This window comes from Ciconia boyciana, chromosome 8 (assembly GCF_034638445.1).
Source record: "Ciconia boyciana chromosome 8, ASM3463844v1, whole genome shotgun sequence".
NCBI classification, from domain to species: Eukaryota; Metazoa; Chordata; class Aves; order Ciconiiformes; family Ciconiidae; genus Ciconia; species Ciconia boyciana.
The window spans coordinates 51,354,166-51,372,866 of record NC_132941.1 but is presented as its reverse complement, the minus strand read 5'-3'; the positions used below and the strand labels follow the sequence as shown (position 1 = coordinate 51,372,866).

The 18,701-nt window shown below is 45.1% G+C and overlaps 1 protein-coding gene across 3 annotated transcripts in view; it reads right to left on the bottom strand.

Annotated features, from left to right (window-relative positions):
* ARMH3 (armadillo like helical domain containing 3) overlaps nt 1-18,701 on the bottom strand; it is a 134,438-nt gene that overhangs the window by 5,766 nt on the left and 109,971 nt on the right. For all 3 annotated transcript variants that reach the window (XM_072871730.1, XM_072871731.1, XM_072871732.1), the window contains exon 25: nt 2,603-2,719. In XM_072871730.1, the coding sequence (XP_072727831.1) occupies nt 2,603-2,719 (117 nt within the window). The remainder of the gene's footprint in view (nt 1-2,602; nt 2,720-18,701) is intronic.

Sequence of the window (18,701 nt, the reverse complement as noted above, 5' to 3'; positions counted from 1 at the left end):
TGCCTAACTTCCTTCCTTTAGCCCCTCAAAGGCAGCACAACAGGACAGAAAACCCAGTTGATAAAACACTCTGCACATCACCTTCCACCACAATGTGGCTGCAGTACTGCAGGCCTTTGAAAGCTTCTTTGAAAAGGGAATGGGAGAAGAAAGCAGATTTTTCTTTGGGATTAGCAAGAAAGAGCAGCACTGAGGCAAAGCCAGGGAAGTGAAGCAGTGCATTAGCAAAGCACGTCAAAGGAGTGAGAACAAGATTTCTAAGCATAAAGGAGCCAAGAGAATGGCTTGGGGAAGTTTCTGCTCACCCACTTAATGGGAGCACAGAGAAATGAAAAGGCAGCCGAAAAGGAAAATGGCTCCTGCGTGTCATTCCCCACCAAGAAGGATTTGCTTTAATGCAATCACACAGATAGAGATAAGAAAACCAGGCAGAATCTGGAAAGAATTATTTGCAAACAGAACCTGTTCAGGAAGACCTGATGGGACCAGCATGAGTTTGGAAACTATACTGGAAACCTGTAGTTCACCACCAGCCCTGCTCCTTTGGCAGAGTCCATGAAGAAAACTGCAGCAACTTCACTTTGCCCCCTCCATGAAATCCTGCAAACCTCAGTGGTTAAACACAATGCATTGGGTAGGGGGATATTATCCAACATCAGACCAGCAATGGAAGCCGAAGTAAAGACTCAGAAGCCTCGCAAAAAGGAAGCCAAGTACCTGGTTTGAAGAGGATATGGAAAGGACAGGGCAGACTAGGGCCTTTTTGATGAGTTGTTCGAACAATTAATAAAGCCATCAGTTACTGTGCACCTAGAGGAAAAACCAGCGTGGAGGACGGGACACCAGCTGGGTTTGCTGAAGACAAATCATAACATATCAGGTTGACTTCCCGCTGTGTTGAGGGAACAGCTTAATGGAATGCAGGGGATTTTCTGTAGCTGTGAGTAAAGAACATTTAATAGGGTCCCAATTCTCAGGGCATCTAGAGAAATGTGGATTAAACAGATTCACAACTGGGTCAAATCAGCACATTTAGACAGTAATTATTCAGGCTTTCATATGCTCTTGAGGAGAGGGTCCCAGGGGTACCTGGACAGGCAATTTTCAGAAGGGAGTTGAGGAGGGACTGGTTATGCTAAACAGATTCTTAAATGATACAAAATTGGGATGGGGGGGGCGGAAATCGGGCTAGGAAGAAAATAATTTTAGCTGAAGTGTTTTTTAGCTGTGATGATCTTAGGACTGAGAATGTCATTTTAATCAATTGGCATGATCAGCCTGAGCTTCTGCCAAGCCAAGTGGAAAGTGGGGCATGCAGGAAGCAGAGCAGTCACGTGGCCAAGAGGCTGGGGAAGGAGATGCTGGCTGAGGAGGGCAGGAGCCCTTGGGACAGAACAGATGACAACAGAAACATGAATGCATCTGATTTCCAGGGTACAGTAATAGGAGAAGCGTGTGTCACAGGAGGGCTATGGCCAAATTTCTTTGCATGTATTCCAGATATGGTATCAAACAGCAGGTCAGAGAGACAAAAACAGGCACAAAAGAGCACAGAAAAATGGCATGAAAGTGATTGCAAGTGTTTTTGCCCATATCCTACCCAATGGCAGTGCTGGAATGACCAAAAAAACATTAAAAAGCATTCTGTAGAAGGAAGCAAAACCAATTTAGGCGTGCTTGCTCTGGAGCAGAGTAGACAGAGGGAGGCATAACATTCCCAAACTCATGCAGACTCGTGACAGAGTGGGCAGGCATCAATTACTCATCAATCAGCAAGGACAGAGATGGGAGAGAGAATCAGCTCTCAAACTGGTGGAGAAAGCTGCCAGAGTTAGAGATCTCTCCCTTCGCTGAAGCTGTAATGAATCAAAAGTGAAGAAAAACAGGCTCCCCTCAGATACCAGCCACTACAAAAACATTGCCTCCCTGGTGCTGCGGCCATTGGACAAGAAAATGTTGTGTCAGGGCTCTCTGGAGCAGGGTGAGCAAGCTGGCTTGCTGAAGAACATAACTACCAACCCAAATTATTTGGACTCAGTTTTGTCTTGGCTATATTATTTTTGTGAGCCTTCCTACCATTAGTCTTCTCCTCTGGCAGAAGGAGGCATTTCTAGGCAATGCATTTGCTTTCTTTGCTTGGGAACTCTATTTTGTGAGTGATGCAGGAAAGCAACGAGCAGGCACATGTTTCACCAGCATCCCATATTCTGCTCAGTCCCATACTTTGTGGTCCCCTTAAAAACAGCAAAAAGGCTAAGTTGCTTTGCATGATAAACCCAAGGTGGGAGCAGCCATGCAAATTTACCACCACAAAGCACAGTGGATCCCCATGGCAGAATGGACAGAGGCTGACTGACTGGTTGCTGGCCTCAGCAGTCTGGTGGTTCCTCCCCAGCCACGTACTGCCCCGCAGGGAGCCCCAGGGAGCTTTCCTATCAGTTGAGACACACAGTGTCTGTTCAGATCCAATTCCTGCCCCGTCTCTGGAGGCAGCCCAATGGAGTAACAGGGCTGTTCAGCTATACCCCAAATGCCACTGCCCAGGCTGTAAGCAAAAGCTTTGGAAAAGGGTTGCTGATTCTGCAGAATCAAGGCAGCTTACCAGTTCTTTGAAGAAGGCAGCCTCTTTATGCTGCTCTGAGTAGCGCTCATACTGGTCCAGTCCGTCCTGCAGTTTCAGGGTCAGCGTGTCGTAGTTGGACCGTACCACTTCCAAAACCTGCCAGACACAGCCAAATACAGCAGAGGAGTCAGCATCCACAGATGCCTCAGCACAGGAGGAGCAAGGCTGAGATAGATCACAGCTCTGGCACCTATTTTTGCAACATACATGGCTTTAACAGCCAGTATTTGGCTCATGACTAACAACACAGAGGTGGGCACTAAAGTCTTCCTAATGCCAGTAAGGAACAGCCCTCAAATTCACAGAATTTCTTCATCCATGGGAAGAGCGGATGAGCCTATGACAGCAGCAGTTTTCCAAATACTATTATGTCACCAGGAGAAGCAGACATGATCTCATTAAATTAAGCAGCTAATTACCATGTGTACACCCAAATGTAACACAGTAAGCACTACACAAACACAGGTTTGTGCAGTGGTTTGCCACAGGTTTGCCCGACCCCATGGTCCTCCCAGGGCTAGTTTTGCCAGCACACCTCCCTCCTGCCTTGCTAATCAACATTCACAGTCTGCTAAACTGCCAGCTTCTACAGCTGCTCAGGTCAGCTTCCATACACAGCACTGCACTTCTCTCCTGATGGGAACAAACTTCTGACAGGCACTAAGAGAAGACCAACTCTGGTACGGACTCTGGTTTTGGAAACAGATGGAGACACAAATCCAGGTCTTCCTGCCCAGGAGATACTTCATTATCTGCCTTCCTTGCAACCAAAGCACTCCAGCTTATATTACTGCCTTACTTTGCTCCCAGCACTGGGCTATACTTGTAAATTCATAGTTACACATCTCTGTCCTGTTGAACTATTCATTTTCACCAAGAGGGACTCCTACAATGCTTTTTAGCTCCAAAGCATTGCATGGACAAACACATTCCTCAAAGCATTTGTGAGATGGTAAGTAACGATTATCTTCCTACCAGGAACCATATAGCTCAGCACTCCTGGGCAAAACATACACTTGAAACAGTTCTCTTAAACACATGAACTTCTTTCTTAGGCTGTTACCACTTGATCTGAGAGCTAAAGAGAAGCACAGACAGAATATCAACATTCTGAGGTTTGCATTACAGTAGCCTCTGCTCATGAAAAGCCTCAGCCAGGAGGACTACATAGTATAAGGTGCAAAGGAAAAGGCCTCTACCCCAAGGCATTCACAATTCAGGAGAGATCCTAAGAAAAGCATTGCAGAGGGTGTAGGACAACAGTGACCAGAACAACAAAGAACCCTTCTACTTCTCCTCTTGTCCTCCCAAACAGTGTAAACACTATCCTCAATTGCCCTTTGAGGCAGCTGTCAGTTCCTGCCCTTTACAGGACTGAGTCATGTCCTCATATCCTTTACTTGAAGAATCCTAGACTTGCTTAGGGCTCCCTTCAAAAACTTCTTTACCTGTCTTGTTTCCCCCCAAACTTCACATGTGGCAGTGTACACACAGACACTCATGCAAACACTTAGAAGCCAGCTAGGGTCTGAGGTGGCAGAAGCCACAGGTCATGATCCGAATGAGGACTGAGGGTCAAAAAGGGTCCTAGAAGTGGTTCCCAGGTGAGATGGTCACACGGCAGTCTCTCTGCAGCTCAGCCGTCCTCCAGCATTGCAGAGGCAAGCTAGGGGTAGTAATCAGTATTTTGCAAGGTTATTTAAGAACAGCCTGTCAGTGTTCTGCTGCTGCAAGAGCACGCAGCCTCCTCTCCAGGACTCATTTTCTAATGCTGCTTGTCAGCTTCACTGGCAGAGAGGAAGAACCCCCCCGCAATGACAGCCATCTCCAAATTCAGTCTGGCCCTCTTGTTCCTGTGTGCGGAAGCTGTGAGAAGTATCACAGAGACAAGAGCAATGAAAGCCGCCTGGGTACAGGAATAATTTAGTCTGGGATGCAACTATCCACTAGGGATGGAGAGTAATAGTATAATGCACCTTTCTTCTGAGCAATAAAGAATCAGCAGCTTGCATGAATCAGAGGGCTATCCTCCTGTCAATCTGAGGAAGCCAGGTTGACCAAGATTAATAAGCTGCAGGAGAGAAACCCTCTTTGAAAGGTGAGGAGTAGAACATGCTTCTCCAGCAGTAACTCATAGTAGAAGCATTTTACTCAGGGCTACCCCACTCCCCAGGAGCCTTCCCTTGGGCCTCTCTTCACTCCCCTGTGCCCCCATATGCACAGCCATGTGGAGTGCCATACGGGTGTGCCCATACAATGGATGTACATGCTTCTCCATGATGAAGCAGAATTCCTCCTTGCTAGCTCTGAGTAGAGATCTCTTCAGACACTCAACACGGGCATCCTCAAACCACTGTGAGGAAGAGTAAACTCCGAGGGCAGCAGCAAGCTCTGTAAGCAGTATCCTTTAAGTCAGCCCTCCTGTGTCACCTTTGAAAGGCAGCTAAGAACTCAGTTTGATACTCTAGGAGGAGGACAGGGAAGGAACAAGAGGCCCCAAAGTCTCTACTGTGTTACCCACTACTCACTTCTGCAGTGAACTTTGAGATCAGCTTATCGCTTTAGCAATTTATTTTCATTGGCTTCCACTCCTTATCGCCTTTAATTATGAAATAGAACTTAAAAAGAAAGGGTAAGTTAAAAATAAACAGTTTCTCCTCACTGCCTGACAATTTCCCTTTCTTGCTGCTGCTGAGAAAAAATGCTACGTGGGATCCGAGATAAACCCACTCACAGATCATTTCACTTCATACCCTATAATGGATAGGAACTGTTACTGAGATTAGGACCTGCCATCCTTGAAACAATTTCACCTGCTCTTTAAGATGCAGCTGCTAGACAGAGGAGAGGTTAAGGAGCAGCAGGAGGTATTAAGAGCACCTAACATGAAGGTTTGAAAGGCATCAGCTTTCTACACAGATGACAAAGAACACACATCCTCTGTGTAACAGAAGACTGCGTGCTAGCATCCTTCGCCCTTCTTACACACTGCTTTGACATTTGCTCAGGAAAACTACTGCAGGACGAACGCCCTTTTGCATTAAATACACGAGATCTTTATCTGCACCTTTCTGTCAGATACAAAAGAACTAGAGGAATTTAATTTTGAGATTAAAGCATTTCTCCTTCAAGGTCTTGTCCGACCTGGTCTTCCAAGAAGTCTCTATGGAAGACTAGAAAACATAAATTCCAAGATGGTGAAGTATGAATAACTTAAAAAGGAAGGGACTTTTAACTGGACTCTCCCACACGGATTTTAAATAGTCATTCAGTTTTTTAAAGTGTCATGAGCAGCTGGAAGTCAGGCAAGGATAGAAGAAAATGGACTGTAGATGATTTCCAAGGAGCTTCCCAGCAAGCAACAGGGGAGAGGAGATGTGACACTCCTCAGATTGCAAGGATAAACATACAAGGCAAACTATTTTTTTCAAAAAATGCTTTACTGGATCTTTATACTGGAAAAAAATTAAATGAAGAGGAGTCACAACCTAAATCTCTTTTTGTAGGTTACCTTAGGGGGACAAGAGTCTTAAAAAAGCAATATGACAGAAGTGAGCAACTCAGACATGGTCAATGCAAGAAAAAGCGAAGGCTGCTGAATTCCTTTCCTGCAGTTACCTGTATCAGCCCTAGAGGCTACATTCGCTCATTTACTTCCCTGCAACAAACCAGAAGTCAGTGGAGCTGCACCACTGTAATTTAAAGATAATTTGCCATCAAATTAACCCCCTGCCCCACCACTCACTCACTGACTGCTTTCCAGAAGTTCCAGAGAAACGTTAGCAATTCAGGTCCCTGCATACGTGTCCCCAAGCCAACCTTTCAGGAGCTGCTCTGAACAGCAAGTGCTTTCTGTGGCACTCGGATTTCAACTTCCTCCTGCAGCTACAACTGCCCATGGCCCATAACTCTCCTTCCCCAGTAACAGCGACAGCCTGTGAGTAGAGGCACCCCTCTGGGTAACATAGCTGGGGGGCTGGCTTACAATGGAGGGGCTGATGTGGGGCTCAGCTCTCTGCAGCATCCCACCCATGCCATGCTGATGCACCCTAGAAGAATAAGATTATTTCACAGAGTTTTTGGCTCCTTACTTTGCTGCATCCATCAGCTTACCACTCCCTTGTAAACCGGAGGGACAACCTCCAAAGGGTCAGTGGACTCTTGTGGACGCAAGCTCTGGAAGCAGTTCCCGCAGAACCAATTGTCCCTGCCCCAAAATGTTCTGCATTCAAAACAGACTGTGCTTTACTGTACTACTCTCTACACACAGGCTCCTTCCTTACTGCACCGGAGCTGTTCCCTCTGAGTTGATCCTCAACAAGAGCTAACTTGCTGCACTTCCCCAAGAGAGACTGGACCTTCTGGAAGAGCCTGTCCTGGGGAAACAAGGGAATTACATGCAGCAGTCTCCAATTCCCATCCTGCCCAGGAGAACACCGTCATGGTTAGCAGCAAAGCCAGAGAAGGAGCTGCATTGGCAATGAAATCTAACGGGCAACACGCAGAACGAGGCAGACACAGTATGCTTCATTGCTTACTAACTTTTTAACCTGCGGAATCTTCCATCATCTGCAACCGCAGCCTCTGCCTTACTACAACATAAAATTAGAGCGCGCCACCAATTCACACCACCCAGCAAAGGACCTGGTTGGTGGTGGGTAGGTTCTGGGAAGCATGCAAGGGTAATGACAGAAAAACAAAGGAAAAACAGAAGCAAGAAGAAAGCAAGGTCTCTACACTGTCCTTTTAATCAGCGCAGGAAAGGACAAGCATGCAATCAGTCAGCATCACCAGTACCTCGCTAAAGCCTCTCCATGCCCTTAAGACAGTCATTAGCTACCATGACACAGAAGCAGTTGGAAAAGAACTGACTGAATCATCTCACATCAAGCAAAAGGCAAAAAAACCCCCCAACAAACCCCAGGTTAAAATGCATTTGCCCCCCGACACCGACTCCATGTGGCTCACAAGCTGGGACAGGGGGAAGCTCTCCAGATCAGGCCTAGCAAGCCCTCACAGGATGGAAAAGCTGGGTGCTTCTGTCCCAGCTGTCCCATGCTGGAGGATGGAGCAGCCTGTCTATGGGGATGTAATGCCCTCACACCAGCGCTACTGCACGGACATGGCACAGGGGCGAAGGACAGCCAGGGATAGACAAACGTGCCTTCTGTCCTCTCTGCAGAGGTGGCCGAGTCCCTGTCACTGCCTGTGTACCACAGAGGGAATTATGGCAGTCCCACCTTTGAAACTGAGGCAAAGCCTAAGATACCACAGGCAAACCCAGCAGTCTGTCCCCTCAGCTCAGAGGATGGAGGCTGTAGGAAGAGACATTAGGGTTTCCCTATTCTAGTAGAAGCCTGATGTGCATTTTGCACTGAACTCCTCAAACTGGCTTGTTTACTCCAGGTTTAGTACAAATCTTTCCCTTTTTCTCTCTCACTAATCTCCACAAGCAATTTGTAGTCCCCGAGTGTTTCTCCCAGTGAATTCAACTGAATAGAAACATTTCTCATTGTAATGAAAAGGCTGCTGCCACCTGGACTACGAAGAGGCTATTGCCTCTCCATAATAAAGTGCCAGATAATTGACATAAATTTTACAGTAGTATCTTCTAATTAATATGGAAAATGATTTTTTTTTTTTTTTTTTTTTTCCAAATGGCATCACACTTCTCACAGAGCAACTTAAAAGTTGCTGATGCAGGCTGGACTCTTTGCTGGAATTAATCCCCAGAAGTGCCAAAGACAAAGCACATAACTAAATAATTAGAAGTTAAATAAAAACACACACAGCTGCCACATTTCCCAACAGACTCTGCCCAGATCCCCGGCTGCACTCATCTCCTTCTCCCTTTCCCCTTTCACTGTCTACAGGAGCCAAGTTCAGAGAGAGGATCCAATAAGACTGCCAGTGCTACGCACGTGTACTAGAAGCAGCTGCCATTCACACTGGCTTCAAGAAAAGCACCCACCCTAGGACAAGCAGCAGCACAGAGCTTTTGTCTGACCCAACACTACCTTACCTTTGCAGCTGTCCTGGAGCTAAATGCAGTGCTGATGCTTCAACACCATCCCTCACCCCCAAGCTGATCAAGCTGTGAGTATTAATTCCATGTTCATGAACGCTAAGAAGAGGAGGAGGATGTTGCTATGACAGTCTAACAACTCAGATTCCCAAGATATGCTGTGTGTACAGCACAAATCTATGGATCCAGAGGATGCAGAGTAGGTCTGGTGCACACTGTGGGAAAGACAAAGATCTGGGCTTGAGACGCCAGTGTAGTCACGCCACATACGTGCAAGATACGCAGCACTTTCTCACTCCTGCTCCAGTGCCCCAGATCTCCTGCATCAAGCAGCTGCTGTTTGTACTACATGCAAGTGAAGGACCTACGGCCTTCTCCTGCTGTGGGCTGTGAGCATGAGGCTCCTCAGACTAAGCCTGTAAGACAGCCCTCACCAGCTCACACAACCATCACTCTCAGAGCCGGAAGCAGCATCCTGTCTGCCCTGAGGGCAGCAAAAATTCCTGGAAGAAGGATTTTTCCATAGTAAAAAGCTCAATCTTTTGGGCTAGCTAAGCAAAAGCAACCAAGGGCAAATTTCTCCTCTGAGGTATGAAACAGGACTGCACTGATGCAGAATGCATCAGCAATGCTGGGCAGTAAGACACAAGAGGTCTGTCCAGGTCATAGAGAGGAGAAAGGTCTGCAGAGGTGGGTGCAGCTGCCCATGAGCCCCAGGATGGCACTGGGCCGTGAATACATGCTCCAGTCCTAACTGTGGGGAAACACAAACTGATGGGAATCAAGAGAGCCTCCTGTTCAGTGTCTGGAGCTGGACAGATGGACAAGGCTGAGCAGCACACAGCAAAGATGAGCGCGCCAGGAGATAGGGAGAGAAGGTGCCTCGTCCTGCTTTCCACTGCTACGGTGAGTGCAGGGACCCCTTGCACACAGTTCCCACCATGTTACTCAGACAGTTTTTAGTTTGTGTTTGCCAGTCTTCCTCTGCTCAGCTCACTAAGCATTAGCCAGGACACACTGTGTCTTAGAGCCGAGAAGTGAACAGTCTTTGCCCATCAGTTTGTCCTTCGTCCCTGCCAGTCACCCCTGGTAGTCCTGCTGTGTCCACTGCACTACTCTGTGCCCAGCCAAACATGAGGAAAGACTAACTCCCCACATCCCAAATCCTTCCTGAGGACTGCTTTTATACATTTGCACTTGAGTGGTACTGAAGTCCAGGCCTTGTCACTTCTCTACACAAGGCAAAAGGTTTTGATCGTACATAAAAGATTATTATTATTATTTTACTTAGCAACATCAAGGAGGGACATTTCACACCCCCTTTTCCTCACCTCAGCATAGAGCCATTCCATCAGGCTCAGATGATATACAGTAGCTCACATGTTTGTTCAATGATATCACAGAGATCTGTGATCTTTAAAGGAACAAGCCTACAAAGTTGACAGTTTCTATCCATGGAGTGGAAGGGTTCAGTTACAGTCTTTCTCCTCTGCCCACAGGTGCCTCTTCTAAAGACAAATCATTTATAAGCTCACTCAGAAAATGACTGTCGTTCTCTGAACTCTGCTAGCAGAAATGGCATCCCCTTTTGGGACAAGAGTTATCTGCTCCAGAAATGTTTTAAAACCACAATCCATTAGAAGCCTAAGGTGTTCAACTATTTAATGGTGGGAAAAGACTCACTGATCCAACCAATCTGGAAATTGCACAGCTTTCATAAACATCCCAAAGCCAAAACTGTTATCCAGCTCCACCCAGCAGCAGCTCTAAATGCACAATGCAGTGCCCATTCCAAGCTCTCATGGGACAGGCCTTCGCAAGATTCAACAGTTACTTTAAGAAGCAGAAAGGCTGCAAAGGAGGACAAAGGCAAGTAACGACAGAGACATATGGTCACAGAAACAAGCTAGGTGCACTGCTTGCAGGGGACTTAATTTGTAAAAAGTATAGACAAATAGAAGATATTAACGTGGTTGATAATCCTCGACATCCCTGTGTAGCCACCACTAGGGCTAGGGAGTCCTGTGCTAGGAGTATGACACCCCCTGAGCTCCAGAAGTCAGGTAGCTGAAAGCCTGCTCACCTCACCAGAAAGCCTGTGCCATGAATCCTTTTACTACAGAGTAATTTCAAGAAGTCATATCTACACACACATGACAACTCCCATACATGTTAAATGCACTTTGCTCAACCCATTTGGGTTTGGAGGACAAGGAGCAAAAATGCACTTAGCCTCACACTGCTTTTTCTCAAGACCAATCTGCTTTTCTCAGTTTCATGGATGGTCAGTGGTTTTATACCAATCTGCATATCCCACTTGGCACAAAGAACCTGGCTTTCTCTATGGGACTCTGGGCTCTCTTTCCCAAACTGCAGGGACAGGCTCTCGGGAGGAAATATAGGAGGCAATTCTGTGTCATTCAAGGGAGGAAAATGGGTTCAGTGGGTTTCTGCCAAGAGAACAAACATCCATGTACTGCACAACACTGGCACTTCCAAAGTCCGGGCAGGGAAAAAGAAGTCAAAGATCGTGAAACAAATTATCTTTAAAATTATCAGTTAATAAAATAAGCACCCTCCAGAGCAGACTTTTAGATCTGGATGGGGAGATCCGCCAGAAACTGAATGAGGTCCACTAAGCTCGCCTGTTGTTAGAAATTTTGTGAGGAAGGCAGGCGGCAGCCAGGATGATGGTGGGAGCATAAAACTCAGAGATAGATAGATTTGCTATTTTGGAGTTACATCCCATTTTGGAGTTGTGAACCCTTATCTCCAGCTGGTGGCATTTATGAAAACATTTCTCACTGCTAGGTACGTAAGAGCACTTGCAATTCTGCCAAGGCTTGAAAAGCACTGCAGATAGCTATGGACCAGACCGTTAATTTTTTTATTTCCCCATTGTGCTTACAATTAACTTAAGTGCTGAAATGTGATGGGCTGTTCCAGGAGAAGCTTTTTATCTACCAGCTGCATTCTAGCACAGCAGTAAATCAACTGCTGTCACCAAAACATCAGACAAGAGGAAGAGAGCATCCTTATGCTCACTGTGCATATTACCCGTTCAGCCTAAGTGGCTAACCAGCATTCAGCAAATGAATGCTGTGATTTGTGTACAACCTTTGGTGTGATCCTCTATTTACAGAAGACCTTGTCCCCCTGAACACAGAGCAAAAACAGTCAGCAGTAGCTCTCCCAGCACCAGTTAACTGACCAAAGACCAGTAACCTTGGCGCCCAAAACAAGATAAAAGAGTTTTAAGTCATGAGCTGCTGCTCCAGTCGAGCTGAGAAGCCAGGACATACAAAGCTGTTCCAGAAATCAAAGACAGCTACAACAACCTAATAAGCAGTAGCTGAAGATTTTAAGAAATGGTCAGAAATAAAATCCTTCTAGGGCCAGCAGCCAGAAAGCATCCTGGCAAATGTTGAAACTCAAATACACAACTTTCAGTTCAGATTGCCTCGATGAGGTGACAACAGGATACCTGATGTACACCAGAGGAAACTCATTCCTAGTAAATAAATTCAAATTTGCCCAGAAGACAGTTGGCTCAGGAATAAGGCTGTCTAGAGAACAGATTAAGACAGGGTATGCAACAAAAACCTTTCCGTTCAATCAAACCCCAACAGAAGCAAGTGGACTGTTCCAGTTCGAAGAAACCAAAGTCTAATTGTGCCCAAGGGAAAAACAATGGGGAGGCTTATTCTGGTTATGGTCTAATCAAACATCTGCAGTCACGGGAGGTTTCTGGAACTATGTCAGCTGGTCAGGTTCACAGGAATCAGCAGGGGATCCAAGAGAGTTTGTGCTCCTCACACAGCCACCACGGACTTCTACAGGATATAATGATTACAGACTGACTTAGAAAAAAAACCTCACCAGGACCCTGACTTGAAGATCAAGACAAATGAAAGGAGAACACAGACACTCCAAAAAGCCATGGAGCTCACCACACATTTGATTTTTTATTTTTTTTTTCTTCTTCTTTTATAGCAACTAGCAAGCGAACGACCTCTACGAATGCTACTAGTACAGCCCTGGGTTTTACGCTGAGAAAAAGTAGATGTTAACCAGCTAGCTCATGACTTTTTTTTTTAAATGATCAGAAATCTTGTTAAACTTGGTTTGCACAACATGAATAAATTTAATTAAAGGAAGCAGCAAAGCTAAATAGCAATACAGTAAAAAACTGGCCACAAATCAAGCAGATGCTGTATATTCAAAACAAGTCAAAAGAATATAGGACATGGCAGAGAAACACCCAGTTAGGACTGGGGGAGGAAGGTATGCATTTGGAGGGGCAGAGCTTAGAAAGATCAGTTCCATAGCTCCTACTTACGTTTAAGCAATTAAATAGTGACAACAGAAGGCCAGCCATTAATTGCACAACGGAAGTGATAAAAGGCAATAATTCAGTGGCGTGAGGAGATGCAATGAAAAGGCCAAGAAAGAGGAAATCCAGAGCTCACCTGCCTAATTGACCACATGTGGAAAATGAACTCAAGTCCACTCTAAGACAGGGAAAACCAGAACTTTTGAATACAAGCAAGAAGTCTGGATAGCTGAGAAAGCAGATGAGCAAATAACTGCTTGATTGTCTGTACTATTTTGCAGTTCTACAGTATCTTTTCTGAAATAAGGGCACAGGAATCAATCTACAAGATTTAAAACATGGGTTGTCACAGACGTACACATGGACAGTACAGTGACAACACAGTACTCCTGCTTTATTTTTGTTCTCTCTCTAATAATTTCTAATTCTCTATTTGCCTTTCTGACCACTTTTGAGCCTTGAGCCAACATTTCCAGGCTTATCACAAGAGTCTTTTCCTGCATGGCAATATCTAGAAGACTTTACTACAGCTTAAAGACTTTAAGAGACTTATAAATTCAATCTACAAAAATTCCTTCTAAAGATACAGCCCAAAGAAATAGATCTATAGTCAACTGGTTAGCTACAAACAGCTGTAGATACAAATAGCTAGAAAAAACTGTAGTAGCAGTACGCTAAGGTAGCTAGCTAATAAGGAAAGGTGGGCAGTGCTTGGAAGTTTGTGTGACTCAACCCATATAAAAGTTTTAGCTATTAAGGCTTTTGCAAATCTGGAGTTGGAACAGACAGCTATAAGCTGCTGGATGATCCTTATAAACAGAAAATCCTGTAGTGAAAAGGGAACTTCAGTTGCAACATGTCTGCTCTAAGGCTGCAGTTCTAAAAGTGGTTTAAGTCAATCTAAGTGCAGGTCACCTAAACTGCAATACAAAGTCTGGAGTTCCTCCTTCAAAGGCATTTATTGCAGAAATAAGGCATTCTAATGTGCAACTCAGAAGTCTCTTCATTCTGGACACAAGCACTGAAGGTGCTAATGACCAGGCACTGTACTGACACATCAGGAGTAACTGAGAAGGCAAGAAGGAACAGAGATGACTGCGCCCTAGAAACTGAAAATGCAGCTGTGCAAGTTTATAAGAATTATGACAGTGATGAAACTCCTACCAAGGAGATGGGATCAAATCTGTCCCAACCAAGTGACTCCTCACAAACCCCAGACACACTTTTGGATCCTATTCTAATCAGCATTGCACAGCTGGGGGAAAAGGCAAGGACAAAGTCTGTGATGAGGGCAGAAATAAGAGAACCAAATAATTTCTGATACGACATGATGAAAGAGTGAAGCTTGTTAACATTTTAATTTGTTCAATTATCCCCTTTTGTGCTGTTGGAATGTGTCATTCTTTTTAAACTCCATCTGGGCAATGACCAAAGCTGAAACAGAATGAGACTGTTTATGCTTGGAAGCATTCATGGCCAGCATAGAAAACATCTTTCGCCTGTAAAAACAGAGCTGCTTAAAGCTGACTGCTAAGTTAATTCAAAAGGAACATTTAAATGGCTAGTGGGACAGCTGGAAATACAGAGGCTACTATCCAAGATAATCATTAGCAAGGGCAGGCCTGATGAGATGCTAAACTTTGTGGGCTGAGACACTTCTTGACTGAAATGGAGATGTGCAGGATAGCTGGCCAGCAGACAGTCAACAAGGTGAATCTGAGAGGGAGCAGAGACTTGGGCATGGACCACACACAGAAAACAGGTCTGAGGTTTCTGAGAAATCAAGCAGTCTGCTGCTTATTACTGCCCTTCTCAGGGAAAGAAGTCTGTGTGCATTCTTTGAAATAAACACAGGGGCACCAAAAGTTGCTGACACTCAGTTATTTCTAGTCACTTCTCCTTATACCCAACAGAAGCAATCAAGGCCTAAGATAATAGCTATGTCTCTCAAGAAGGATTCCTGCCATGGTAAAGTGGCATCTTGCAGTCCAAAGATATTTGGAGGACAAAAAGGGCTTGTGTGCCTGGGAACTTCGTGTTTATCCCCACAACATTTGTTCCGCTTATATCATTAAAGCACCCTACCACCTCTTCAGCACCAGCTTTCTCACAATTCAGACACTCCCAGCAACAACCCCAAAACACCACAGAGGACAAGTCCCTTCAGAATGCATGGCTGAGAAGAGACTGAAAAGAGGCATCTCACCTCTATGAGAGTGACAGTGTTATCTCCACAGAGGTTCAGATGGTGGATGGGCAGGAAGGACATGACAGAAAGTGGAGGTTTATTGTTAATGGGCCAGATAAGATTATTGTGTTGGCTGTATGCCCACCATTGACATTCAAGGAAAAGGTGACTTGTGCTGGCACTGGACCCATCTCCAAGGATGAGGAGAACAAAACTTATGCTTCTTTTCCAAAGCACCTTTAGCAGCTGAATCCTCAAGTTGAGCTAATCAGTACGCAGAGCAGCAAGCTGGAGAACTACTTGTCCACAACGCCTGACCTCTGAATCAAAAAGCATGCACCCTTGCTGTCACAGCTCTAGACTGAACTGGCTGGCTATAGAAATGGGATGTATTTGTACATTCTGCTCTGCTCTGGTGAGACCTCACCTGGAGTACTGCATCCAGCTCTGGAGCCCTCAGCACAAGAAGGACATGGACCTCTTGGAGCGGGTCCAGAGGAGGGCCACAAAAATGATCCGAGGGCTGGAGCACCTCTCCTAGGAGGACAGGCTGAGAGAGTTGGGGTTGTTCAGCCTGGAGAAGAGAAGGCTGTGGGGAGACCTTATAGCAGCCTTCCAGTACTTAAAGGGGGCCTATAGGAAAGGCAGGGCCAGACTTTTTAGCAAGGCCTGTTGTGACAGGACAAGGAGCAATGGTTTTAAACTAAGGGAGGGCAGATTTAGACTGGATTTAAGAAATAAATTTTTTACAATGAGGGTGGTGAGGCACTGGAACAGGTTGCCCAGAGAGGTAGTGGAGGCCCCATCCCTGGAAACATTCAAGGTCCGGCTGGATGGGGCTCTGAGCAACCTGATCTAGTTAAAGATGTCCCTGCTCTTGCACGGGGGTTGGACTAGATGACCTGAAAAGGTCCCTTCCAACCCAAAGCATTCTATGATTCTATACAGCACTACTGAAGACTTGGGGAAAGACGACGCCACTCTCTTGGGGATAAGGAGTTGATCACCAAGGCTTCCGCTTTCTCTCTAAATTTCTCTTTTGCCATATTCCTGGATAAGTACCTGCAGGATCTGTAATGGAAATATCATCTCCGCGGTAATTTCTGCAGTGCTTGGAGGACACCATTGTTCTACAGCCTAAAAATCCCTGTGTGAGGATTTAGTGCTCCCAAGTGCCTCTTGGACATCAAACATTTTCAAAGCTATTAGCTCTGATGGGTTTTTGAATAAGGCTCAGGGAAGCCACTCGCTCAGTATTTCTCATAAGGAAAAGGTAGCTCTGACCTGGTAGAATAAAAATTACTGAGAAGGAGGAGGAGGAAGAAAGCCCACACAGCCTACGTTCTCTGCAAGCAAGGAAATGAGATTTGATTTACTCCATGATTCTGAGGTGTGTTCAATTTCAGCTTGAATTTCTACTGCATAAATTCAGCTTGGCTGAGCAATGTCCCCATTAGAGACTGTCCAAAGCAATATAAGGTGATCCACACAATGATCTTTGAAGCTGAAGGTTCAAAGCCTTAGTGAGGTGGGGTTTTTTTAGCATATTTTTGCATATGCAACCTACAAACGTGTGTCTTCCAAGAAGTTAGAGGACGACAATATAAAAAAGCAATTAGATACAGTGCATACACAGCTCCTTGTTGTTGCCAATTAATCAATTTATTTATTTAGCTCACTGGTTAAATTTCCTCTTACTACTTAGCAGACAACAACTCCGGGTCTACATTTTCCATGATTCAAAGGGATTAGATGACAAGCAGAAGTCACTCACTAAAAGGACTTAAGGGCTTCAGTTCAGGGATTAATAACTCAGCTGCTTTTTCTCCAGATTTTTAAACCACTAATATGTACTGCATCAGCTGGTAGTTTTATTTGCACAACTATTTTTGTTTTAATGGGAATCTTAAACTTTGCTCTTCCCAAAATCCTGCTGCATTGACCTCTTGATATTATTCTCACATCTGAATTTTTGACTATAAAGAGGATTTCATGCTTGCTTAGCAATTCTTAAGAAACTGCACCTTACATTTAATACACACAAGTTCAAGTTCTGCTTGACTTTTCCTGACTAACCAGGCATATCAGTTGAGCAGTCCCCTCAGGAATTCAAAACCACTAGAAGGCAGCTTGAGTGGAAGCTTTGGACCAGGTCTCTCTGCGTTTCCAACTTGGTCCCACATTTCAGAGAAGCTCTACAAAATCTGGAGTTCGCATGCATTTGACCACACAGTAACACACTTTTAAGGTGGGATAAACCATAGAGGTCCATTCTCACCCTGGGTTAACACAGAATAATTTGGTACCGCACTTATCCTGCTGAGAAACCAAGTGTCAGAAGTTGAAGGGGGCCACATCTCTGCGTTACTCTGCAGACTCTGATCTTACAGTTCTAAGAACCATTCACAAGAGGGAGTTTCAGTGAAACGGTGCTATAATGTAACCCCAATGCTTCTACCACCTTGGGCTGTATGAATAAAACCCAAAAACAAGTCTGCAGGTTGAAAAATTCAGTTACTTTAAAGTTTTGGGGTTTGTTGTAAATCTACAGTAGCCTGAGCTGGCCTAACTCAGGAAAGACTCAATTCCTTCCATATGCCTTTTTAAGGACTGACTTGTGACTGTGCCTAGAGCTTTTGTTTGGTGCATTTTTATAAATGGTAATAAGTAGAGCTGTTCACTTGGTTTACTCCTTCTAGACGACAACTGCCAGCTACAATCAACTCAGACAGAACAGGAGAGCAGGGCTGGCAGCAGCCACAGGATGCATCATAGAGGCAAGCAATGGTTACGCATTACGAAAGCTGCCATCTTTCTTCCTTCTCATCTCTCTAAAACATGTCAAAGGCACTAATTAACAGGGTATCCAAGGCACACAAAGGCTATGAAGAAAGATGCCCCTAGTGCCCTGTTAGGGCCCAATCCCAAGATGACTACTGAGGCTTTAGGAGCCTGCTGAACTCTCCCAGTCACGAGTCTCCAAAACTGTCTGATATTCAGAAAGAATTCAAAGATCACAAGAGCTGCAGAACTGAGAAAAGTGGAAAGGAAATAAAGTGACCTACTTTATATTCTTCTATCACACGTTGAAAGAGACAGGATCATAAAATGCCAAAAGAGGCACATGTAAAGGAATCCTCTTCAATGCATGTGCTGTCAGCAGCACGATGGCACACAGCTCCCCATGGAAGAAACAAGGGCAGGGAAAAACCCAGGTCAAATAATGTGCCAGAACAACAATTCAGTACCCGGAGAGAAGGGAACAAACAGTAGGAGTTATACAGAGTAAGAGAAGCCTGCAATCTGAAATGCCACTAGCAGGCATTAAAGCCTCTGCCAGGAAGTGGCACTTAGCATCAGAATTATCTGATTGCCTTTTCCAAGAGCAAGTGACAGAGGAGAGGTGTGATCTTAAATATTTTGTAGATATTTCTGCAGCATCTGTTCTTGACTTAGTATCAAGAGGCAGGGCAGAAGAATCTGCAGCCATCTGTGAGCACCTGGGTACAACTATGTAAGATTACTGGATACA